Genomic DNA, 26,226 nt, shown 5'->3' with positions numbered 1-26,226 from the left:
GCGGCGCCCCCACCTCCCCACCGCGGGGCTCGGCGGCGCCGCTTCCTCCAGGCCGGCGGAGGGCGCCCGGCCCGCTCCAGCCCCGTCCAGCCCGGCACGGCTCGGCCCGGCCCGGCCCCGTGCTGGCGGAAGCGGAAGCGGCGGGGCTGCATCGCCGCCGGGCAGCGCCGTGAGTGGGGCCGGGGAGGAGGAGGAGGAGGAGGAGGAGGAAGGCTCGCCCCGGCAGGCCGAGCTCGGGACCCCCGGCTCGCGTCCCCCTGCGGGCTGCGGGGCTCGGCCCTGCTCGGAGCCCCCCCCCCCCATGCGCCTTCCTCCTCCTTTTTTTGGGGGGGGGCTGCGGGAAGGAGGTCGGGCTGGGGGGGGGGTCTCGTTGTTGGGGCCGTGCTGGGGGGCTCCTGGCCCCCCCCTGAAATCCCCCCGGTGCCTCCTGCGCAGGGCTCGGGGCGCTGGGCCTGCCGGCGGTGTTAGCGGCTGCCCGAAACTGCTTTGTTGCACGTAGGACAAAGGTGCCCGAAATCCCGCTTTATTCTTGTTTTGCAGACAGGATGAAGGAAATGCCCGGGCTGGTTGCTTTTATATTTGTAAAGGTGGGGCCAAGCCTTTGGTTGAGACCTGCCCCGCTTCGCTTTTAGCGCTTTGCGTTGAGAGGGGCTTGATCCGAGCTCACGCAGCCTCCTCTCCCCCCATCCCTGAAGGGATTTTTCTGCTGCTGTGCAGAGCCCCGGGAGAAGCAGCTCCATCGGGGAGCTTTGCCCCCGGTAGCTGTGCCGACCTAGCCCGTGCCTCGAGATCCCGTGGCCCTTCAGCGCCTGTGCGCGGGATGGAAGCGCTCCATCTATTTCCCATTAGTGTTTTTGGCAGGCTCAGGCCACCCGGCTCTGCCTGTTCCCTAGCAGCGTGCCAAGCAGTTGTGCAGCCTTTCTATTTTATATTTAGAAAAAGAAATTGAGGGTTGACAATCCCCACACCTTGGTGTCCCTGGTAATGAATTACGCGGTGGGAGTTTATAGCTGGGATCCTTTGAGATTTGCACTCGGATCTGGGATTTGTGGTAGAAAGACTTCAGTTCCTATTGCAGGACTTGTGGGCTGTTTTGTCTAGCTCAGATACGCTTTGTAAAGCCCAGCTAACTGCAGGAAGAAGTATCTGTTAACTTAACCCGTTCAGGAGGGTAGGACTTACGCTGCAGATAAATCAGTTTCCAAAATGTTCTTTTCTCTGTATCACCTTCTGGTGTTGCCTGACGCTTCTGGAAGAGTCTCATCCATACAGCGTTTGTAATCCCGTGCCTGGGATGATATAACAGTGATGGGCGTTGTTTGACCCTTCAGAGCTTTGTTTGAAAGGAGACGCAAACCCAAGAAGTTATAGGGCAGTAATGGTTGCCCAGGCCCGCTGGGTATGGCCAGGTGGTTCCAAATCAGCTGCTGATGCTGTTTCCTCTGAGCAGCTGCTTGTCCCCAATCTTCCTGAATTGAGTAATTGATATATGGTGGAGAAAAAAGGCAAACAGCAATAAATCTGTGTGGGTCTGTTCTGAAAGACTAAGTGTTGGGCAGCCTCTTTTGTACAGCTCCACTGTCCTCTTCCTTCAGCAGGATTTTTTCTTTACCACATGAAATTGTGGTTTTGTTAACACGCTTTTGCTGTGTTGTGATTTGGGAATCTGAAGTGATTGTTAGCTGAAAGGCAATGCTGAACCTCCAGTGTTGTTTTTTTTTTCTTCCAGAACCATGCAACATGGCAGCAGCCATGGAAACTGAACAGCCGGGCCTTGAAATCTTTGAAACGGCGGGCCGTGAGGAGCGGGAGCAGAGAGAGGAACAGCCCAAACTGGAACCTTACTACGTAGAGAGACATTCCTGGAGCCAGCTCAGGAAACTGCTCACGGATACGCGGAAGTATCATGGGTATATGATGGCGAAAGCCCCACACGACTTCACGTTTGTTAAGAAAAATGATCCTGAAGGACCTCATTCTGATAGGATCTACTATCTGGGTAAGCTTGCTGGGACAGCCTGTGTCTTGACTAAACTGTCACTGCAGAGGCCGTTGGGGTTTGACTTCAGCTGTGCTTGAAGTGATTTGGCACTGTAAATGGCACCGTGAGCAAACTTCTTGGAGCAGGTCTTGTGGTAGAGGAGTGCTTGTGTTAAAAGCTGCACTAGCTGAATATAAATCCATGAAAATCTGGATCTGGGTGAGAAGCAATGGCTAGAACAAAGGACCAGAAGCCAGAACCTTGTTCTAGCCCCATTGCTTGCTGCTTAGGCTAGTTATTTTAGCTCTGATTTGTGGTTTCAAGTCTAGATGTGCTGTCGCGAAGCTGCTGATTCATCTCTGTTCCATTTTTCAGAGAACGGGGGGTCATAGTCCTTAAATAAAGTTGAGTTCAAGCACATTGAGGGTGATGGGTTAAATCTGGCAGGGCTAATCCTCCTGGGATGAGCTCTGGCTTCCTGTGTGCCGCTTCCTGAGCTGAAGGTTAGGCTTGGCCTTCCTCAGTGCATGTCTGGCTCCCTCTGGGCTGATCCCCACGTGCCCTGGCAGGAGCTATCAGAAATCTGAACAGCACTGAGGGAGACGAGCAGGAAAGAGACATTCAAACCTTCCTAAAAATGCATTATCTTTGAAACACAAGCTGCATTGTGCAGCATTTCAGCCAAGGGAAAGAGCAGAACGGACCTTCTTGAATTTAAAAGCTTATAAAATAAGCCCCCCAAAAAGAAGGAGATATGCTTCAGGCAGCGTGTGGTAAGCGTAGGTGTAGTTCCTTGTTCTCTTCCTTTGTGATTTACCTTTCTGTGAAACAGGGAATTCCCGGTGCAAGGCTGCAGTGCAGAGACTGTCAGTACTTCCTCTGGTAGGCAGGGCCTGAGAAACTGTTCCTGAGCAACTTTTGAGAGTGTTTGGATTATTATCAGAAAGCTAATACTTTTTTTTTTCCTTCTCACTTCGACAATAGCCATGTCTGGGGAGAACAGGGAGAACACGCTCTTCTACTCTGAAATTCCCAAAACCATAAACAAAGCTGCCGTCCTGTTGCTTTCCTGGAAGCCTCTTTTGGATCTTTTTCCGGTGGGTCCTGATTTCTTTCTTGCTCTTTAGCCGCACAGCAAGTAGGCAGGCTTTGAGGTTGCACCCGTAAGCCGTCATTATGGTCTTAAATGTTTTTAAGGTTCTCCTTGTACTTGGCTAACTCTGCAGCCATCTCGAAAACAAGCACGGCTTTCTCATCAGGGTTTGGAGTTGCAGCCTTTGTGCGTCATAAAAAAATGTGTGTGCTGGCTGATTTCTCCTTTGCCAGGAGAGATTGCAAGTGCTAATTTGCACCAGATTCTCTGCTGTGAGATCCTGGGGATTGCTGAAGGAGCCTGTAGTCTCCCATAATCGCTGTTTTGCAGGGGGAAGTGATGAGTCCCCCTGAGGATCTGTCAGTGGCTCCGTGACTCATGCTGAAGCAGAGGATCTCTTTCCCACTCGCTGGGACGCGTGTCCCCTTCTCACCTGTGTGCAGAGCAAGCCTGCACAAGTCCCCCATGCACCGTGGCAGGTTGGAGGAGGCGGGACAAACCCCGCGTGGAATTAGGTGTGTTGTTTCCCCATGCTGCTTCCTGAGGCTGCCAGCCAGCCATAAAATTCATGCTGTGCTCTCCTCCCACCAGACCAGTCACTGTGTATCTTTGCAGAAGTTAGCAGAGACCGTCCTACTTGTTCTAGAAATAACAGGCCTTCAGTCTGATCTTTCTCATACCAGTGCGTGTTGGAAATAGTGCCAGTCGTGCTAAGGGAGAAGTGGCTCTCAGGTTCACAGATGTGTGGGATCGAGTTATGGCCTGCACCTACAAGTGCTGATGGCAGAGGCACAAGCAGGAGTGGGCTCCTGGCTGCCAGCAGGATGCTGGAGGAGGAGGAGGGTGTCTGCACAGCCATCTGGTCCTGGAAGCTTGGCATGCCAAGATGCTCTGAAAGTATAGTAAGAAATGCAGAGCAGGGGTGTTGATTGTGCTTCTCTGCCCGTATTCAGGCCATCCTGGACTATGGGATGTACTCTCGTGAAGAGGAGTTGCTTCGGGAGAGGAAGCGAATCGGCACCGTTGGGATTGCCTCCTATGATTACCACCGAGAAAGCGGCACCTTTCTGTTTCAGGCTGGGAGTGGAATTTATCATGTGAAGGATGGAGGTCCTCATGGATTCACTGTGAGTTTACTCAGCGTTCTTGTTCTACCACAGCACTTCTTTCCTCTAAGCTAGAAGCAAAGAGCACGAGCGTAAGTTCTTGCTGCGCTGATGAGGCAAGTAGCCTTGACAACGGTTGAGACATGGAGAAATCCCCCTTGGGGGTGCATTTCCTTGGTTGTAGAAACATGGATGGAAAAGAAGTGTTATAAACTGTGGTGGCAAGGCATGACACCAGATTTCGTTGATTTTTTAGTTAGTAGCAGTGCCAATAAAAGGCAACACAATGGTTGGGATACTCCATGCTCTTTCATGTAGCGAGAAGTCACGTCAGAGGCAACTTTTCTTCACAAGCTGTGGTTTCGAGGTCACTGCTCAGCGGTCAGTGCTGTATGTGTTACAAGATTTGGCTGTCTAACTTTAAGAACAAGCAGCCTTTACTCTTTGCATGTGCTGAACCTGGATTTCAAAGCTGAAACCATTTCATATTACAACAAATGCTTGTTGTCTGTCCTTGTCAGGCGGAACTTACCGTATCCGGAGTTGTTTTAGGAAGACCAGATTATTATATGTTCTACCTGTCTGTTTTTAGGATGCTGTTCTTGAGTGTGGCAGGATTCTGATTTCTGATTCAGATTTCTGATCTGTCTGACTTGTCTGATTTATTTTTTTTGAATCCTCAGCACTGGTGAAAGAGATCCTGGTGGGATCTGTGCAACCATGATAGAAGCACATTTATCCCTATAAAATATCTGCATAGCATTTTCGTATGTTGAAAATGGCTTGCTTTCGTGTAAACCTGTGTATCTGAAGTCAGCATCCACACTGCTGTGATCTTAGAGACCTGATAATCCAGTTCAGTTCCTGTATGTGTTTTTTTTCGTTGCTTACTATTCTCTTTTTCTTCTTTCAAACAGCAACAGCCTTTAAGACCCATTCTGGTAGAGACCAGTTGTCCGAATATCCGGATGGATCCCAAGCTTTGTCCAGCTGATCCAAATTGGATTGCCTTTATCCACAGCAATGACATCTGGATATCTAATATAGAAACCAGAGAAGAGAGGAGGCTAACGTTTGTGCACAATGGTAGTGAATCCTGAATTAAAATCTCTGTACCTCCCCTGCACTTGTTCTTGCTGTGCTGAATTAAGCAATGGCACCTGGGGTTCTTCTGAAATCTGAGGGAATGGCCACCATCCACTTTACGTGGGATTTGATTATTTGTCATGTTCTGCATGTTTCTTCCATGGCAAATACTGTAGGATGGTTCTTTTCCCTGTGGAACTAGGAAAACCAGAATCTGTCAGAATGAGTTATTTGTTGAATACATATGGAAGGGCTGTTCTCCTGAAACACGCTGCTTTTTTTTTTTTTTTTTAAACACTGGAACAGTCTTTTTTTTGTGTGAAGGAGCTGTGGGTGGATTAGAACTGGAGGAAAGTTTCTGTCAGTGAAGTCAGGCTGCGGGGCTTTTTAGAAACAATACAGACAGTTTCTGAATAGCACCGTGCCTTCTGCTGGTACCCTCAGACTCAGTAACTTAGGTCTGTGCTTTGTAACCCTCTCCAACTCCCTTTTAGACACGTATCCTGGAGGAAGGAAAATGGAAAATTGTGTATAAACCAATGTCTGAAAATCCGTTGTGTTTTGCAGTTTAATCACACTTCATGTATTTAAACTATATCACTTAATTTTTAGCTAAATTAAAATTTCTAACACTTCATAATAATGCTTTAGCTTATTTAAATGTTAGATATTAAAATATTATGTAAGTACATTAAAAATAAACTGTAGCAATGACTCCTTCTCAGATGATAATTATTTATGGAGCGCTGCTAAGTTACCTCCAGGGTAACAGGAAAAATATTGAAGCCCTATGGATATGTCATCATGTTGAGATGTTATGTAAGCGTGTTACTTTTGGTCTGTACAGTGAATGAAGTGCTGATAATTTTGTTTTTCTGAATGTTGGTGTTCTCAGTGTCAGTCGTTCAGGAAGATTTTTTTTTCTTTGATTTTCTTAAAAGTTGTGAGCTCAGGTAGAATGTTTTCTCTCTTGGATGAGTACATGGAAAATCCAGAGACTAATTGAGTAGGAGTAAGGAGGGGAGATGGCTTTCCTTTCCTAAAAGAAGCTGCAGTGTCAGAGAGGATTAGATCTTTCCCAAATAAATCAACAGAGCAGGGTGGAAGCAGAAAGCAAGTCTGCTGAGAAGCCAGATTTATTATCATGTAATTGTTCCCCGGGGGTTGAACTTGGGCCATGTTTGGGATAACGCAGAACTGGTTTGATTCTGCAGTACATCATGAACTAATTCTTCTGTGTCTTTTTTTAGAACTGGCCAATGTTGAGGAGGATCCAAAATCTGCTGGCGTGGCTACTTTTGTGCTGCAGGAGGAGTTTGACAGATACACTGGCTACTGGTGGAGCCCAAAGGCACAGCCAAGTAAGTGTGTTGGATCCAGTGTGTCTGACAGGCAGAGGTAGCGGCCCCCAAGCTGTGCTGTCCAGGGCAGAGTTCATTTTTTCTGTTACTTGTCTTTATCCAGGATAGGAACCTTATAGTTCAAAAGGAGTTACGAGCATCTGCAGTGGTGGGTGTGGTACAGGAGCCTCGCTAGCACAAGTTACTGGAGGAGGAGACTTCCCTTCTCACAATAGTGATAGGAGTTGTAAGAGTCTTGGGGTGTTTTGCTTAGTGAAACATGAATCACAGACTTCTCTTCATCCTTCCAACCTGCTTTGTCTGTTGGGAGAATGCTGGTTTCTGCAATACCAATCACGAGATCTCCTCTGACCAGGAAATCTTAATTCATTTGCAGCACTGAATGGGGGTAAAGTTCTTCGAATTCTTTATGAAGAAAACGATGAGTCGGAGGTGGAAATTATTCATGTCACATCGCCAATGTTGGAGACGAGAAGAACAGATTCCTTCCGGTACCCCAAAACTGGTGAGAGCCTGATGACCTTGCGTCTCTGTTTCTAGGAGATGCACATTTTATTCCAGGTGCCTTAGACCGGGGACTCTCCTAGCTTAGAGCAGGGGGTCGGAGACATGTTGTGTAGTCCTTGAATTAGCGTCCAAGTGGTGGAAATTTGGAAAAACTGCTGCTGTGGAGGTTAGCTTAGTCACTGGTGGCTGTACTGACTTTCCAGCCGTGTGGTTACTAAGAGCTCTGAGTCCAGGTCTCGCAGGAGCTGGCAGAAACCCTACCTGATCGTCGCTATTTTGGAGCTGCTCTCTCAGATCCTGGCACAGAGAAGTTGTTTCTCATTACAGCCTTGTGTCTCTGAGGGAATAGCTGCAAAATGATACTGCTTTGTTTTTTTGGGGGGAGGGTTTCTGTTTAGCTGCTGGTAACCTGGTGCCCTGGTAGCTCAGGTTCTGAAGTACTCTGGCCTCCGTGATTGCTGTTGGGCTTTGAAAATTCTGCGTGCTTGCAGCCTGCCAGGAAAAAACCTGCTGCTGTCGTATTTTCAAACAGTAAATGATGTGAAAGCCTCAACAGTAAAGGAGTGAAGGCAGGAGTGAAGCGTATCAAGTGGAGTGCTGCTGTTAAGTGGACAAGTGAAACCCGTGCGGCCCTGCTGAGGGCCACCTCACTGCCATGTGTCAGGTGTATAGGGCCAGTTTGAACAGCCTGACCCTTGCTCTTCTGAGATTTCACTGCTGTGTCAGCAGGGCGTATTGATCACTGACCGGCCCCAGCTGCAGAATTAGCTTCAGGTCTTGTCGATTCCCTGATCCACCGGTAAACGTTTTCTGCTTATGATCCTGATTTACCGCTTGTTTCGAGGAACGAGGAAGGCTGTGTCAGCCTGGGAAGCAAGAGATGACTGCTCATGTTTTCTCAGCGCTAACGTACGCCTCGATTTCTGAGGGTGTTTCGTCAGAGTTTTATTCAGTGTTGAGTCTCAGCAGTTTAGGAAAATTAGACAACCAAAGCCTAAATGCTTTTAAAACAACCAAAGTTTTAATCTCTGGCTTCAGTTTCCAACCTGAGCCACAGGGGCCATAGCACTCTTCTGCAGGTTGTTATGAGGGCAAAGCCTGAGTCAGTGTCTTACCAGGGGGAAGATAAGTACTTAAATAGGACAGTGCTGTGGCCCAAAGCAAGTCATTTCACCTCAGTGCATCAGTTTCTGTGTAAAACTGGGTCGATGAAGTGGGAGTACCTCACAGCAGCACTGAGAATGCTCAGAGTACGTGGAATTTACCACATACGGCTTCTTGTGGATTGACTGGCAGCAGCTTTTTTCTTTATTCTTCGCATTTGCTGCAGGCCCCAGCATTTAGCACTTCAGGTGCTGTACAGCTGCTTTGGGCAGGCTTTCTGCAGAGAGTTAGTTGGGTTTTCCGTGTTTAACACAGATAAGTAGTTTATCTTAACTTTGCTAGTCATGGCAATAGATTTATAAGAATGCAGAAAGAAATAGTCTTTGGTTCCAGAATGAGTTGCTTTATTTTTTTTAAGATGCTTTGTAGCATTGGATCACTTTTTGTACACCACTTTCTGTTCAACAGTAACAGCCAAACAGTAAACCAAAGCTTGCTTTGATATCCTGGTTACTCCTGTGCATTTACTTCCAGCTTGTACGTGCATCCTTTGACTGTGAGAGAGAAGACTGTGACAGTAGCATGGCTCTTGATCAGATCTGTTTGCAGGACTACATCACTGAGTCTGCTTCATGTCTGCAGTCTCTTTTTTTTCCCTGCCTGGTTCTTTGCTCTCTCTCATGTATGCAAGTAGGCTGTTTGATCAAAGAGCATTGTGCTCTTTGCCTGTTCCAGTTCAGTATGAGTAACACCACAATAATCCATCGGTTCAAGTCTGTCCTCTTGGAAACACAAATTGGTGCCTGACTGCTAACATCTGTTTTCATAGGTACAGCAAATCCAAAGGTCACTTTCAAGATATCTGAAGTGACAGTCAATGCAGAAGGAAGAGTAAGTTCCACGTTCTGCTTGTTTTCTAAATAAATCCTATTTCTGTGAATCTTTTTGGTAAAATTCATTTGAGTATAAGTAAACTTCCTTATGTTGTGTTAGCTTAATGGCTTCTCTGGAGGCAGTGCACATCGCTCATTCCTCTGCAGATACTTGGTGTCTGTGTACAGCAGTATTTCTCAAGGCTGTCCTTTTCTTCCCCACCATTGGTTTATGAACTTGGCTGCAGAGCAGAATATTTTAGGTGAGGACGGTTAGACTTTCTTATGTGACAGATCTCCTTATTGGCTGCAGGTATGGGGAAAATGTGATTGCAGAGAGAATATATCGCCTTATAAAAGCACGAACACGTGAGAGCGACGAACTTTGCTTTTACTCCAGGATTTTTTAACAAATACAGAAATTTCCGTAGCCCAGTCCAAGATCTTCAGACAGTTGGGAAATTAATCTTATCAAACAGACACAGTAACATCCATGCATTATTGGGATCCTCTACGCAGCTGCTTCAGCCATCAACACTGACCTGCTGGGGTAGCAATGCCGACATCAGCCAGCAACGTCAGGGAAAGCTGTCAGGTCCCTCGGGGTACCACTGTGCCTCGTCCCAGTGGGGACAGACTGCAAAACTGCCTGTCATGATGTAGACCCACATTGATAACTGGATGCTATGCAGGATGTTGAACATCTACCAGTGAAAACACCTTACAAAACAGCTTGGTACAAATCCCCCTCTCCCCCTCTTTGTATTTTACATGGGGAAACTGATTGTTCAAGTGGCTTGTCCGAGACAAGCGATGGATTTGTGAGCAGAACCCAGATTTCTCAAGTCCTAGCCCTGGCTGCTCTGGTGTCTGGCTACAGATGGGGTGAAGCCCCTGTGTTGGAAAGGCTGAACTGAACAATCTAAATTGCGTGAGCTGCACAGAAGAAGTCTTCTGTGTCCAGACTCTCATTGTGCATGAAAACTGGTTGTGCGGGTTCATCTCAGTGTCACTGAATTGCTGCTTTGTCAACAGATTGCAGATGTTGTGGATAAAGAGCTAGTTCAGCCCTTCGAGATCCTCTTTGAAGGAGTAGAGTACATTGCTAGAGCTGGGTGGACGCCAGAAGGAAAATAGTGCGTATGTTAATCCTGTCTCTGCTTAGAGGGTTTGGGGCAACACAGTTAGAAGCAGAATGTAGTGGTCCCTGTCTTCAAGCTTAAGCCTGCTTTCATTTTTGCATTGCTACAAACATGTTTGTGTAAAGGGGGCGATTTTTCCCAAGCTAAAGCAGCCCTCCTTGTCTCTTTCCCTGGGACCTGGCCCTACTGCTTTGGTACTGGGCACTCACAGCCTTTGATGTGTGTGTCCTCTCAGCATCCCTGTGAGAGAGAGTGCAGTGCTATTATCCCCATTTTACAGATGGGGAACTGAGGTCCACAGAGGCTAAGTGATTTGCCATAGTCGCTCAGGAAGTCTGTGGCTGAGGAGAGAAATGAGCCCAGGTCCCCCAGGCCCTAGGCTAGCGCCCTAACCACTGGACCATCCTTGCTGACCAGGCTTACTGATCAGAAAACCTGCTGTAAGTGCTACTCACATTTGCATGTCATTTTTAACCCTGTAGATGATGTAGTACAGTGTTTCTAACTCACCAGAAACTTCTCTGGAAGTGCATTTCTCCAGCTCTTGAATCTAAAGCTGACTTTCACCTTTTCATTTTTTTTTTTTCAAATGTGGAAGAAATGCAGGGACACATTTGCTCCATTGTCTTGCTTTTTGCAGGATTATTTTTAGAGCTACGTGTAAAGTCAGAAGCATGGCAGGGTCTCCTGCCAGTTCATTTGAGTGGCAGTGTTATTCTCTGCCAGGTATAGATTTAAAACAGTATTTTCACAAGTATCCTGGAACATCAGTTAATTTTTTTCTGCTTCATTAGTCCCTCTGATTTTTTTTTCTCTTTTCTCCCTTAAAGCACAATCCAATTCTGGGGGAATAGAATTAATTAAACTTTTCAACCTGCAGTGCTTATGCAATATTGAAGTGAAGTGAAATAGGTTCCTAAGTTATTGAAGAGGTTTGTTTTTGTGGGTGAGATTTTACATGTGGCTTTTTTGCTTAATCTGGGATTGAACATTCTTGACTCCCCTGAGATTCCTAGTGGTAATAGGTGTGTTTTGAGGTTTTTCAGATCTGTCTAACACTCACGGTTGCATGTTATTTTCTCTAATATCTGTCTCCTCAACAGTGTCTGGTCCATCTTACTGGATCGCTCCCAAACTCGACTTCAGATAGTCTTGATCCCTCCTGCATTATTCATCCCAGTAGAAGATGATGCAATGGAGAGACAGAAACTCATCGACACTGTACCAGATTCTGTTACACCTTTCATAATTTATGAAGAAACAACAGACATCTGGATAAATGTAAGAATTTCAACTTTAACACTGTCTGACAGTTTGTTGTTCAAGACCCTATCTGTAGCACTTGAGCGATGGTGGTGGTGTTGTGCTGCCTAGGAGACTGTTCCTGTTGTGCAAGTTCTGTGCCTCTTCTTGCTGTGTAAAGAACTCGCAACGTGTAGAGAACAAAAAGATCTGGGATGTGAAAGGAGAGCTGCTTTGCTTGAGGCTGCTTGGTGATCAGAGAGCTAGGAACAGAGAGCCCAGGACTCTGGTGTTCCAGGCAGCCCCTCTACCCACTGACACCGTCCAGCTCATTTGTGCAGTTGTTCACCAGCAGCAGTCCCAGCAGACGAAGCATTCGTCAGCCAGTGAAGATGTTTCCAGATGATATTGGGGGATCAAATCTCAAAAGTCTGTTAATAATCACTGAAACCCCTCCTTAACCACGTATGTTCTGGTGAAACAGATTCCTGTGTAATATTCTTGGAGGTGTGTTGTAGGGCGAGTGCTGTGTGATAATGGACGTTGGTGTGCTAGGCTAACACTTTAAAGGAGTGCTGCTCACAGTTCTGCAGATTAAAATCAGTGTCTCTAAAGCGACATCCCGTTGGAGGTGTACCAGGGTGCAGGAGAGCCTGAGAGCTACAGTCACTGGAGGGTAGTTGCACCTTTCAGCAGAAAGTGTGGTTACAAAGCCTTCCATTGAATGGTCTCTATGCTATAAGTGCTGTCTATAATACTATTTTCTTTTTAGTAGTAGTGTACGTGGTTTCAGGATAGTGCAGTGAGTTGTCCTGTCTCCCTTATCTTTACTGGCTGGAGTCGTTTTTTACTGGCACCTCGTACTGTGCAGATAAATGCTTCTGAATGCCTCAAACGATTGTCCCTTGATGGAAGAGCTGGCATCTTCATGAGTGGGAAGATGATGACAGCTCATCTTTCTCTAAATAGCCCTTCCCTTCTGGGTTTCTAGATAGCACTGGACGGAGGAGGCCACTGAGCTCTGTCATCTTTGGGTGGCTCTCATATGCTGTCCGCAGAGCTGGACCCATCTCCATATCTGAGCCAGACAGGCAGGTGCATAAAAACTTTCTCAATTCCTTCTGTGGCCAGGATTTAGAGTTAGATGAGCCAGGATCTGCGCAGCATGTGGCTGCTGTGTGCAGACACCCCTGGCTCATAAGCATTATTAGGTTTCCCATTAAGGGACAGAGTGTGCCACAACCTGCTAGTATGAACTGTGTCAGAGGAACTTAGATGCGACTTCCGTGCCAGCCTCCTGCTGATAACAGTAATCCACTGTTCTGTCTCCCCAGATCCATGATATCTTCTATGTTTTCCCTCAAACCCATGAAGATGAGATAGAGTTCATTTTTGCTTCCGAATGTAAAACGGGATTCCGACACCTATACAAAGTCACCTCGGTTTTGAAGGAGAGCAAGTATAAGCGGTCATCTGGAGGTCTCCCTGCTCCAAGTAAGTGAAATTATTCTCTTTCACTGGGCGTTTGCTGCTGACTAGTGGGGAAATGAATGTCTTTCCAGGTGGCAGGAATCATTGTCTCATTGGAAACTCCTCTTGTTGCCCTGGAAAGCACTTTGCTGTGCTCTTGAAATTGTACAGGGGTTATTCTGTATTCAGCATGCCTTAGCTTCAACCTTGATTCTTCCTTGTTGACTACAGGGAAGAGTTTCACAAAATCAGATACGAAATGAGCTGTGATGGTGTAAAATGCCCTTAGCTTACTTAGTTGACAATGGTGGGGTTGTTTGTTTGCTCACTGCTGTAGGTTAATCATTACAGCAATAACGTGGCTTTCTCTGTGCAGGGTCCAATGTATCCAGTAGATACACGTTGGTTCAAGACCCGTGTTTGGAATTAAAACCAGCATAGTCCCTGTCAGCCTTTACAAGCAGATTGTAGCAGAGAGGCTGACAAAGAACAGTTTGAACATATTGCAAAAAGGTCCATAGAGGGCCTCCCTGTCTGAGGGGGCCCACTTGTTAGTCCCTTTAAAATGAACATATGTGCTTGGCAGCAAAACCTATGATATGACAACTATTCAGAGAATTCCTATCTGCTCTTAAAAACAATCATGGTATTGCTGTATAGACAGAGATGTTAGTAGGAGAAAATTACTGGCAGCTGTTGCAAGTGGAAATTCAGGAAGAGTAATTTCAAGCAAAAAAATTCAAGGACCATGTGCTTCCAAGCTGCAGTCAAAGTTTGGCCTTGCTCAAATACATGGTATAACTGTGTGCAAAGCTCCTGGAATGTTTTTTCCACAGTATGTGTTCTTTCATTTACAGTTTCATGCTGTGATACTTAATTTACTTGTTGTGTGTTGAAGGCACTTGCTGAGCTCTGCATGCAGAAAAAAATACACCTTATTTTACGAGAGGTCCTAGTTTTATGCAATTGTGTTGTTGTTTCTTTCCAGAAAGCATTATATTGGGTTCATTAGATTTCTGTGAATGTATCCAACTTCTTTTTCTTGCTAAATCTCCCTCATTCCAAGGGAAATGAAGCCATCTTATAAAAGCAGATCTGCTTCCCACCCCAAAGCAAAAGTCTCCATTTTTGACACCTGAGAGTCCCTTTCCACCTTTTTCAGTATAAAACCTCATTTCTGTGCAAATGACAAAATGCTTTAAAACAAAAAAAAAGCAAGAAGCAACCTAGCCAAGCCCTCAGGTTGAGAGCACCTGTGAATCCTTTGATACATGGTTCAGGGTGCTAAATATACCAGCCCTGACACTTGTCGCAGGAGCTGGCAGAGGTGTGGGTCTTCTGCAAAGCCACGTTGCTCTTGGGTTCAGCCTAGCAAAAAAGCTTGGAAGGAAAAAAGTATCATTGTGACTGTGTGTGCTGTAAAACGTGGAAGTGTAAAATCTCTGTATGTGGGTTTTTTGCAGGTGACTTCAAGTGCCCCATCAAAGAGGAGATAGCCATTACCAGTGGGGAATGGGAAGTGCTTGGGCGACATGGGTCAAATGTAAGTATCTGCTCTTGCTGTATGATATCTTGCAAGCAACACACACGTGCTGGAGGACAGCACTTCAGGGAAATGGTCTTTGGGGTCTCTCAGATAAGTACATGTTGCATTAGTGAGGCTCTGCTCCTTTTTGGCGGTGAAGGAGAGCATCACAGGCAACATTAGGTGTTTAACTTCCTAACAAGTTCTTCCCACTAAGTTTAAGCCTTAAAGAGAAGGAAGCAAAAGTTCTTTAAAGCATCAGTGAGGAAATTCCACGTGTTCCATGAGAACCAAAATGTCGTGGTGATGTTCAGCTGCTGTCCTGGAGCCAGGAGATACCTATTGGAGGGATCAGAATAAATCTATTGGCCCTGTCTCTCTTTAGCCAGAATACACAATGTTTGTTTTCCATGTAGCCTCTGAACTTGGACAAGGAGTTAGGGAATGCTCCCAAACTGCTGCTCTTCCAGCTCTAAGTTGGCTAAATTTTATGACCATTTGAATGAAACAGCAGCTCAAGGAGGACTGTTGGATTGATACGGAGTTTGTAAAGGTCTGTGATAAAATCCTTTCTAAATGGTAGTTGGAAGTGGGGCTAGAGGACAAAGTGTGCAAGTAGACCTGCGTTTGAATCTGTTGTGCTGTCTGCTCAGAAAGAAGGGGCAACTGATGTTCATAACTGGCAGAGTTGTGGACAGCAAGAATAGTCATTTGGCTTGTTCCTTACAGATTGCTGGACTATAACTCCAAATTATGGAAGCAGTTTGGAGAAGGCTAGGTGGGGAGAAAGGACCTGGTCTTTTCTTTCAAAAACTCAGTATTAAGGGATGTGTTGTTTTGTTTTTGACAGATCTATGTAGACGAAGCCAAAAAACTGGTGTATTTTCAAGGCACAAAAGACTCGCCTTTGGAGCATCACTTGTACGTCGTTAACTACGAGAATCCTGGAGAAGTGAAGCGACTGACAGAGCGTGGTTACTCTCATGCCTGCTGTGTCAGCCAGGTACTGTTCGCCTGTGAGGCCCTGGGTAGGAAGGGCTGGCTGGCTGTGTTGTGCTTTATCACCCAACTTGGTCCTTCATCAATCAACAGACAAGCTTGTATTTAAATATAACAAAAGGAGATTTTACACGATGTGTTCTTTATATTGTACGGTAAGTGCGCAGCCACCTCTGGAAAACGGATCTGACCTCCTAATTCAAGTTTCGACAAGAGTAGCCAGGCTGAATTCTCTGAAACTGTTTGAGCCTGGCTCCTTTTGCCAGAAATGGGCTATGGAACAGTCACCTGAGGAGATGAGCCTGTGGCAGTGTTGAGTGGGGTTCCAGGTGTTTGGGGCAGTAATCTGTTCAGCTGGGACTGCTCTGCCCAGAAAAGTGTGTGCAACAAGGTCCTCATGCCACTGTTGATTTTGCAGGTGTATTTTGAGTTTGGGGACATTAATATCTGAATCTGGCTGAGTATTGTAGCTTCTCAGAGCCTATCTGCTCTTATCACAAAAGAGCCCAGACTTCCTGGGATTTGGTTTCTAAACATCTGAAAGATGAAAATGCAGAAAGAACTTATCCCTTTTGCTTGTACTGAGGAGTTCACAATAACATTCTTTTTCTCTCTAGGATTGTGACATGTTCATCAGCAAGTACAGCAACCAGAAGAGCCCACACTGTGTGTCACTTTACCGGCTGACAGGACCTGAAGATGATGCAGCTCACAGGACAAAGGAGTTCTGGGCTACCATTTTAGATTCAGCAGGTAACAGCTTTGTTAAGGAGCAGCAAAAGGACAACCAGGATCACAGAGTGAAACATTTCCCAGAATATGCTCATTTTGGGTTTGCTATTGTGGGTAACTCTTGGCTTCTCTGTGAAGCTCACGCTCGTGTGAGAAGTTCTTAGATGAAGTTCTTTAAGGAGTGACACTTTCAGCTTGGAGACAAATGGGTATAAATTGGCTGTGAAGGAATTTAGAGTGGAAATTATTAAGTTTCTACTGCCGGAGCCAGTAGAAAGATTAGAAAGCAAGTTTTATCATTAGTGGGGGTGGGTTTAAGTGAGCTTATTTACTCTTGTGCTAAGTATGTGTTAGTGAGCATGCTACTGGGCCTCTGGGGAGGGCCACTCACTCCTTAAATAGTTCTGTGCTGCTGTCTGCTCATGTCTTTGTGAGCTGGCTCTTAGGCTTTTATTTTTCCACTATGATTCTGTTACCTTTCATCTCTCCTTCCCTGAGGCATGGACCAAATCCTATGCTTTCCATGTATTAATGCTGCGAATCCTAAATGGAGTTAGGAAGGGATGGCATATCTGTAATGTGTCTGTCAGTGGAGAACAGTTACCATTGTTCAGAGGAGAACAGGAATGGGAACATGACAGGGCTGAGAAAGCTCCTCTAGGGCCGGGGCATTTCCAGTCTGTGCCTTGTCCCAGCCACATCCATTGGAAGCATGGGAGAGCTGCGTTATCTGGGATGCAGCAGGAGCGGTGTTGGGGCAGGGCTGGAGCAGAGCTGCATTATTTGTCCATTCCCTGTTAATCCAGGCTTTGTTCCTTCCCGTGGCAGGCCCTCTACCCGATTACATTCCCCCAGAAGTGTTCTCCTTTGAGAGCTCCACGGGGTTTACACTCTATGGGATGATGTACAAACCTCACAATCTGCAACCTGGGAAGAAGTACCCCACTGTGCTTTTCATCTACGGAGGGCCTCAGGTGAGTGCAGTCTGTGAGCGGTGGGGTGGGCTGGCCTGGATCACTTCGTTCCCAGCTCTCCTGTGTGCACAGCTCCTGCTCTGTGCTGGGGATAGCCTACTAAGCCAATTTCAGATTTTATTTACTGTAAACATTTTGCACATTTTTACAATGTAAATCTTTCAAGATCCCTCCTGTAGGATTCCCTCTCTTTGCTTGTGGTCTGCTACGAAATTGGCTTAGTAGGTATCCTCTGAATTTCTTTATATAAATGCTTATATTCTTCTTCTATTCTAGGTACAGCTAGTGAACAACCGGTTTAAAGGAATCAAATATTTCCGTTTGAACACCTTGGCCTCTTTAGGCTACGTTGTTGTTGTCATTGATAACCGGGGATCCTGCCACCGAGGGCTGAAGTTTGAAGGAGCCTTTAAATACAAAATGGTAAGTGCAGCTCTGAATCAGGTTCTTCGTTTTCAGCCAGAGACAGGTTTGAGTCCCAGTTTTATCTGAGCTGAAGCACCACTTTGGCACAGACGCCCAGCATCGCTTGTGTGACACTGCCTAGGTTTGGGAGGGAAACCACATGTAGTTGAGTGGAGTGGATGTGAGGGAGGAAAGATGCTCGGTGTGGAAAGTATACGGGGTCAGGTTTTGAGCTGTCAAGCTTGTCAGCTGCAAGGGAGTGTGATTCGTAAGGGGATCTCTGACTCTGTGAGCAGAAATGCTTTGCTGCTCTCACAATGCAGGATAGTTTCTTCCATAGCTTGGGTTACTACTTGGGGCAGTTCCTGTGGCAGGCTGGAGAGGGGGAACGTGTTTGGCCATGTGTACTGGCAGGGACAGCCTGTGCCAGGCTCTGCTGGCATTGCAGTGTAGCGCTCACTGTTGGGAAGAGATTTTCATGTGTGGAGCTGGAATTCTGCCTTGCCTTTGTAGAGCAAAAAGTAAAAATACTGAGAAATCTTCCCTGTCCCCAGGTAAGGAGGTAAATGAAGAAAAAGATAGTTATTAGGTGCCTTAGCGTGTATTTATTGTCTTAGGAAAGGGGTCGTCTTTCTCTAACGTGCCCAGTGCAATGGAGTGCTGGTGTCTGGGTGGGTGCTGTGCAGCCTTTGGGAATTCTGAGAATGTAACTTTTGCCTGGAACTTACAACTTGCCTTTTCTCTCCATTCCCAGGGACAAATTGAAATCGATGACCAAGTGGAAGGGCTGCAGTACTTAGCATCCCAGTATGACTTTATTGATTTGGACCGTGTTGGCATTCACGGCTGGTCCTACGGAGGCTACCTCTCTCTTATGGCTTTAATGCAGAGGTCAGATATCTTCAGGGTATGTTCGTACATTGCGTACTTATTCTGGTGATGCAGACAGAATTTTCCCCTTAATCGTGTGACCTCCCTCAGGTGTTCACAGCACAAAGACTTTTGAGCTAGCTCTAGGCAAGTGAGGACACAGTGCTCTGCCTGTTTTCTTCAAGAATCTTCTAGTTGGGTGAGTTCAGATGAAAGCTGCTTTTCTGGCATACATTCCTTCCACAGTGTTTCTAATTAGGCTTCCAGGCTTTGGTTATCCTTTTGATATTGCACAGACAGCATCTGAAAATCTATACACTCTTTAAAGCTAGTGCTTGCTAGCAAGCCACAGTGCCTTTTTAAACCAGCATTCAGTGGGTACTGCAAGAGCTGTTGTAAGTTGTTCTGTGATCTTAGGTTGTCTCTTCAGTTTTCTGCACTTGTGTTTCTGTCTGGAGCGTGGGGATGAGATGCTCTTCCTCTGTAAACATGCTGTCACTGCTGGGCTCTGAGAGGTGTTCGGGACTGGCAGGCAGTCTGTACTGGAAGTACTGAGTCTGTACTGGAAGAGCTGCGTGATTCAGCTTTTCAAACACAGACAGTGATACCTGTGCAGCCCCTCTAATTAATACTGATAGAGGTGTCTCAAATCAGAAAATTATATTTGTGCTGCTCTTTCCCACCTCTCCACACAAGTTTGCAGCCCTCATCCTCAGGGGAGTGTGGTGTGACTGCACCATCACTGTGCTCACTTGCTTCCCCCAGCTCCAGATGAGCCAGGCATAATCCTGACCTGACGGGAAGGTGCTGTGTTGTCCGTGAGTCTACCCGCATTGATGCAGGCAGGGTCTTTTGAGCAGAGCACACTTGTGTCCAGGAAACCAGGCATGTAAGAGGAGTGTGGGGTAGTCCAAGTAGGCCAGTTTTACTCCGAGAGTCTGTTCTTGTGGGCTGGGGTGAGGAGGAACAACAGTTTGCTCCATTCAGCTGAACACAGAAGGATATTTCCTCTCTAGAACTGCATGCAAGAGCTTTCATTGTACTGATTGACTGTCGAGCTTGCAATAACTGTGCTGGTGTAGCTCCACCAATCTGAGATCACGTGCTGAAGGTACCTCATATAGTCTCAGCTGTTGCCTGCTTTGTGCCAGCTGAGCTCTTTGTGCTGTGAACCAACCAAGGGAAACGATCCTGCTGAAAAACAACACCACCGTCTCTTCCTCCTCCGGTCTGACCTATTCCCAGATCAAATTTGTAGCAGTGTGCTCCACAGGGCAACCTGGCAGCGAGGAGAGGTACCAAAAAGAGGTGCTTGTTATTATGTGACTTGAGGCCCCTATAGCAAATGGTCAGACCATTGGTGGGCAAGTGTCAGAGGCAGAGATGTGGTAAGAGCTGAATATTGCCTCAGGACGTGTTTTGTTCTTTGGGGGTCTTCTTGCTTTGCGTAAGTCTAACCTCAATATTCCTGGGAGGTTTACTCATTATTTTTCTCAAGTCTTTGAAAATTTTTGTATTTTTACTTTTAAAAATACCTGGCCAAGGAAGAGGCTTTGGTTTGTTTTTAGCTGGTCTTTTTTCACAAGCCTCTCTGCAAGTTTGTGGTGGGTATCCAAAGGGGATTGCTGAGTCCTGGGGAGCTTTCAAGGCCAATTCTGTTAGACATTTATTTAAATGAAGGTTCTGACCCAAAAGCAGAGCGCTCTGCATTTTGAACAAAATCCACTTGCCTCCAGCAGGACTTGCAGGTGGTATATTTAGTGTTGCTTCTGATTTGTCTATAGGATCTTCCTGGTTTTCAGCAGCTGCCTGATTTTCAGTACACATAGTCTATAGTTGAACTCTGCTTATATATATATATATATATATGTTGACATATGTGTATATATATATAAATAAAAGCTGTGGGAGGGAAGAAAGGGAGGATTTCTGCTGCAGGCTCTGGATTGTAAGGAGCGCTTGCTGGTGTGTTTTGGGCAATTGCAGTCGTGGTGGGGTAGAGATGAGAGAGGGAGATCCCCAGGTCAGGCGGCGGTGTTCCCCTTCCCATGCTGAGAGCCCTGTTGAATTTGCAGGTTGCTGTTGCCGGAGCACCCGTCACGCTGTGGATTTTCTATGACACTGGTTACACGGAGCGTTACATGGGCCACCCGGATCACAACGAGCAGGGATATTACCTAGGTTCGGTGGCCATGCAAGCTGAGAAGTTTCCTTCTGAGTAAGTTTGGTTCTGGCTCTTCCTTTCTATTCTTGTCAGGGAAGTTCAAGCCCCACAGACATATATTTATCTCCCTGTTCTTGGCAATTAAATCCTGGAATCATAAATGCTAGTATTAAAACAAAAACAGCACTAATAAACTTAATAGACTTGAATGAACATTTGCATAATTACAGACCATTCCAAGTAATCCCTTTTATTCTAGCTGTAATTAAAGACCATCTTTTATGTCTAAAGAAATGACAAACACATCCCCAATTATATGATTAGCACTTCAGAGTTGAGTTAAGCTAGACAAAAATCAGTCAATCAGGATGCTTTCTTCGTGCTCTCAGTGTGTATCAGCAGGGAGTTGTCTGCAGAGCAGGCTGAGATCACGGGCTCTCTGGCCAAAGAGCTGAAAGCCAGCAGTGATTCTGAGCAAATGTTAAGCCATTGTGTTGCCCAAGCTAAGGAATACTTCTGAAAATGATGATGATGTACAGATGAAAGGTCTGACCGTAATGTGCATGTGCAGGAAGAACTTGTAGAGGAGGAAAAGATCGGTTTGGCACCAGCTGCTGGTCCATTCAGAGCGATTTACAATAGCGAAGTCACTCTTCAATGCTAACGTTTTTCCTGTTGAGTGTTTTTGGAGGGGTGTTTGTGGACTGTGAAATGACTGGCAGATTGTGGGATGCTATTTAGAAATGTTTGTTTCTTGCTTTTCTCAGACCAAACCGTTTGCTGCTGCTACATGGGTTCTTGGATGAGAATGTTCACTTTGCACACACTAGTATTTTGCTCAGCTTTTTAGTGAGAGCTGGGAAACCGTATGACTTACAGGTAAGGCTGGAACCAGGACGTGGAAATATTATATCTGTCTTTGAGGAGTACAAAATTCCAGCTTGTAACATGGCAGCTTGGAATTCTAGGATAAAACGCTAGTATTTGAGTGTAGCATTTTTTTTAAAGGGGAGACTTTAGGAGTAAACAAAAACATTATTAGGCAAATGAGCAGTTAAGGCAGCTCCCAAGGAGCTCTGCAGTTTGGAAGCAGTACAGCAGTGTTTGTGCAGTGTACAGCAGGGTTATGTATTTAATTAAACCCTGCTGGTTCTGTGCAGATGCAGCCCAGGTATCCTACGCCGTGCTGCAGAACTGGAAGCATGCTGATTTACGTGATGGCTCTGAACAGGATCTGCCTCTGTTCAGCCATGCTGATCGCCTCCAGCTAAGCACTAGCTGCATTACAGAGTGCAATGGGTTGTCTCCAGGTTCAGGCAATGGAGGAGGGAAATGTATTAGCTCGAGTGCACACAGAGCTAGTGCAGGGAGATCACGTGCACATTTTGAACCTGGCTCCGGGGACCAGTTTAAACATTGGGGCCCAAAACCTTTGTGGATACTCATGACTTTATTTTATATTTTAGATCTACCCTCAGGAGAGACACAGTATAAGGGTACCCGAGTCGGGAGAGCACTATGAACTCCACCTACTGTATTACCTTCAGGAGAACCTGGGCTCCCGCATTGCTGCCCTGAAGGCGATGTAACTGACCTCTGCAGAACTCTGCTCAACTGGCTGCTTTACTGAATGAGGAGATGCAGGAAACTAGAGAAAATAGGATGGAACACTGCATTTTGGTGCCTGCCATGTGTACACACACACACACACACACACACACACACGGAGACACTTTTTTTTAAAGTAAATTCGGTGCCATACAGGAAATTAAAGGACGGTGGCCTAATAACTTTAAAGCTTAAGATGTAAATAAAATCAAATGTCTGTGGTGTAATGCAGTACCATGGGTGTTCTCTTGGGGGAGGAGCTGAAACTGGAAATAACATACTTCCACAGCACCAGAACTTCACATTTTAAAAGCATTCTGATCTAATTGATGTATTTTTACAGTGTGTTCTTAGGTATCTTATTACATAATACTAGAAGGTGTACTACACAGCAAAAATTCACCTGGATGGTTACAACTTAGATTACATTTTAAATGTTATCGTATAGTTTTTATGCTTCATGAGGGGGATGTGTCTCACTTCTGAGAAGTCAGTCACAAGTTAGACACATCTCCTGTCTAGATGTCAGTTGTTTTTTTAAAAAGAAACACTTTTAAACTGCTTCCTAAATATTTTAAATTTTGGATTCAGTTCAGTTGATGCCAGGTTCTTTTCAATTATTTCTTCTGTCCCCAGGATAAATCCTACCTTTATTTTTTTTTTCCTTTCAGCAGCTTGATACTGTCCTGATTGTACTTGATTTCACCTGGGGAAGTGAAGTGATGTTTTACTGTAATGTCGGCATAACAATCTTTTATTCTGAGATGCAAGCTAATTTAAGACAAAGAACTGAAACTTTGTGAATTTTAAAACGAGCTTAAAAGTATAGCCCATTTCTCGTTGACATTTTTCCCTGCTGTTCATTCTGGAGCTGTTTTTGCAGTACTGTTTTCTGACTGTCACATCAGCATGATATAGGTATATAAATCCTGTTACAATTTTAATATACATTACTCTAATTCAAAGGTCTACAGAGAATTTGGTGAGGAGAGACCTTACGAACACTACATGTGAGGCAATGTGAACTGTTGCAGTGAATTTCCTACTTTATTCAAGGGATTATTTCCCAGACTCGCACTCCTTTCAGTCCTCCATTCCTGGGTCATTTCTAGCACTGCTGCATAGCATGATTATGATGCTGTATTTGAGAACCCCCCCCTTCTGTATAGCTTAAGGTAAACTAAGCCTAAAGGATATGCAATCCCAGTTGTGTTTTTGTTAGTGAGGTTTTAACTAAGCAGCAGGCTTGGCTAAAAAGCATCATGTGTGAAGTCTCTTTTAACTTGCAACAAGTCGTTTAAGATAGAAATCCATAGCAAAATGATTCTCTTTAATCCAGGAAATTCTCCCCTTGGGGCCTGCCTCTGAGACTCCTATAAGTTTTAATGGTTTTCTTAGAAACCTAAGAACTTCCTTTTCTTTCCGTTTTGGTGCTGGAGAGAAGCAGAGCATGATTTTTCTTTTCATCTTTTAAAAATCTGGAATCACTCTCAGTGTTTACGCTCTTAGTACTCCACATGTCGTAACCTTGTATTTTACTCGCTTTTGTACTGTTCAGCTTGACCCTGAAGCTCCGGGATTTAACACAATCTGGTTGTATTGTATCAAATCGCATCATTTTTCAGTGAGGCTGCTGGACATATGCACCAAAGCGATCGGGGCTGGTGCAGTTACACGGTTGTAAAACCGCTGTGTGAGAACAGGATCTGTTTTTTGGGTTATGCAAAAGATAGCCAAAGCAAACAGGCATCCAGTAAGTGTAAATTTCCTCTGACGTGGGGGTGTTTGGTTTGGGATGTTTTCTGTTTTTCAGATCACAGGGGTTTTTAAGTGGGATCAGATAAAATACTACTAGCAGGTCAATTACAACCTTACCATTTTGATTTTGGGAAGGGCATAGCGTGGGAAGAGCCCAGCTCCTTATAATGTCTTCTCTTTGAGTAATTAAGTTTTGTGACTGAAGCTGGGCTATCTGGAGTGTGCTGTAGTCAGTACTGAGAGAGGAATAAGTGTGCTGATGCACTTGAACTGGAGCATGGCAGTGAGTAGAGAAAAGTATAAGCTGTTACTATTGAATTCCTTTTTGTTCCTTAAGTGTTTAAGCTGTATTATATATACATATATCTATATCTGTTCATATATACATATATGTATAGAATTACACGTGGATAGTATCACCTTTTCCAAAGTTGTTTATATTTTGTTCAATATTTAATTAACTTGTTTTTTGGGGGATGTTTTTGCTCTTTTTCTAGAGGTGATTACCCTTGAATGTAAATGTATATGATTTTTAAGACAAAATGGATCCTTTTGTTTAAAAAATGAAAAAACAAAAATGGCCTTCATCAAACAGTGCTTTTTTGGCAACTGGAGAACTAAATGTTATGCAAGCAAACTGGGCTAGGTTTTGATTTAGCACAGGATGTGATTTTAAGAGCTGACATATAACTTCTAAATAATGCATCCTTTCTTTGTTTTAAATATATATATATATTGAAAAGCTATTAAAGTACAAAGTACTGTACTCTATTTTGCAACATAAATTATGTATTTCTTTCTTTCCTACAAAAGTTCTTTTCTTTTTACAGCAGTCAAGCACTTTAAGACCCCATACTCTCTTATCCTGCAGTAATGCTGTGAGGATTTGTCATCAGAGTTTTGCAGTTCTCGCAAAAGACGCCTGCTTGTAGTTGAAGGTGTCAGAGCTGCCTTGTATGAGGTTTGAGACTGATGAGGTAGGGGAGATGCTGAGAACTCCCAAAACGGAGATTAGTGCATCCCTGTGGGGGATCTGCCGTCAGCAGTCTGCTCTGTGCCCAGCAGGACACCCGCGCTGAGCAGTAGCAGGATTGAGCCTTCATTGCATAGCGGATATTGGTTTCTTCCCAGCAGTTGCACTGGTATCTTTGAGATGAATGTTTTAATTTCATATCTTGAAATCAAATGCATGAAACCTGGGGACCTGAGTGATGAGATGCTGAAGCTGAGTGGTGATGCCAGCAGTTTTCTTGTTCACGGTGCTTGGGATTTGTTGAGGTTGTTTCTGTGGGGGCAAGTTCTTTGGCCCCTTTTTAAGGCGGCTTCCAGTAATCCCTTGAAGTAAAGTTTCACCCTTCACATAAGATTTGTATTCCCTACCCCACCCTGTTGTTTTCAATGATCTCCTTTTATTCAGAACAAACTATAATTGGTAATTACCCAGAGCCGCTTAATTTTCATAAACTCTATTTAACTTCAAAGTGTTTGTTAATGAAATAATGAATTCAAAGCACCACGTAAAGCTTTGAAAATCAACTAACTTCATTACACTACAATGGAAAATGCATTCCCTAGTTGTTAGTGCCGTTTGCGAATAAGTTACGGAAACCCTTTTTGAGCAGAGAGGTGGAATAATGCTTTGACCCCAGAGCAGCGTACATGGAGCAAATGGTGGAGAATTCACAAACTGAGCACGGGGTCCCTGCACCTCTCCCTGTGAGGAAATGTGGGCTGTGTTTCTGCCGCGTGTGCCCGTGTGGAAGGCAGGCTGTTTTGCTGCTGGCATGACGCTCAACTTCTGGCGAGGCAATAATAAGAGAATAAATAAATAATCAGCCAGATGAGGACACTGCCTTGAGTTGCCTATTTACTTGAGTACCAGAGCCCCGTAAAGATTTTTGTGTACCCCTCGCAGGTCTTCAGGCCAGTCCTTTTGAAGGGGAAGAGAGAAGTTCATGTGTTTTTTACTTGGCTGTTCTGCACAGTAGAAGATCAGGTGTTTAATTTTAGAACATGAAGTGCCTGCTGTTTGCGTTAACAAACTTGCATGTCTCACCCTGGTGGGTTTGCTGGTCTCCCTCCCTCCCTCCCCACCTCTCTAGCTACCCAGCTTTTAATCATGTAAAGTGGAGACATTAGTTTTGCTGCGTTTTATTACAAAACCTTTGTTGCAATAAAGATGCTGCTAAATAAATTGAATTAAATGTCCCCTTCCCCCCCCTCCCTG

At 45.1% G+C, this 26,226-nt stretch overlaps 1 protein-coding gene across 3 annotated transcripts; it reads left to right on the top strand.

Moving 5' to 3' along the window:
- The first annotated feature begins 39 nt into the window (after positions 1 to 39).
- DPP8 (dipeptidyl peptidase 8) lies at positions 40 to 24,784 on the top strand. 3 transcript variants are annotated; one of them, XR_013938107.1, is made up of 20 exons: positions 40 to 169; positions 1,730 to 1,999; positions 2,966 to 3,078; positions 4,028 to 4,201; positions 5,098 to 5,266; positions 6,517 to 6,627; positions 7,004 to 7,132; positions 9,068 to 9,129; positions 10,146 to 10,246; positions 11,356 to 11,533; positions 12,829 to 12,988; positions 14,428 to 14,507; positions 15,340 to 15,492; positions 16,106 to 16,241; positions 17,049 to 17,194; positions 17,471 to 17,617; positions 18,354 to 18,490; positions 20,545 to 20,687; positions 21,401 to 21,512; positions 22,100 to 24,784. XR_013938107.1 is itself a non-coding variant. In XM_080551491.1 (20 exons), the coding sequence occupies exons 2-20, from the start codon at positions 1,741 to 1,743 to the stop codon at positions 22,220 to 22,222; spliced, it is 2,649 nt and encodes an 882-aa protein (XP_080407617.1). In that variant the 5' UTR covers positions 40 to 169; positions 1,730 to 1,740; the 3' UTR covers positions 22,223 to 24,784. The 3 variants fall into 3 exon arrangements, 2 of the variants coding, with proteins under 2 accessions (XP_080407617.1, XP_080407618.1); XM_080551491.1 differs by having other exon boundaries at positions 18,354 to 18,506; XM_080551492.1 differs by lacking the exon at positions 40 to 169 and adding an exon at positions 241 to 506 and having other exon boundaries at positions 18,354 to 18,506.
- Positions 24,785 to 26,226: the final 1,442 nt, after the last annotated feature.

Source organism: Anser brachyrhynchus, assembly GCF_964034855.1.
Source record: "Anser brachyrhynchus genome assembly, chromosome: 11".
NCBI classification, from domain to species: domain Eukaryota; kingdom Metazoa; phylum Chordata; class Aves; order Anseriformes; family Anatidae; genus Anser; species Anser brachyrhynchus.
This window is presented reverse-complemented; position numbering and strand designations above follow the sequence as displayed.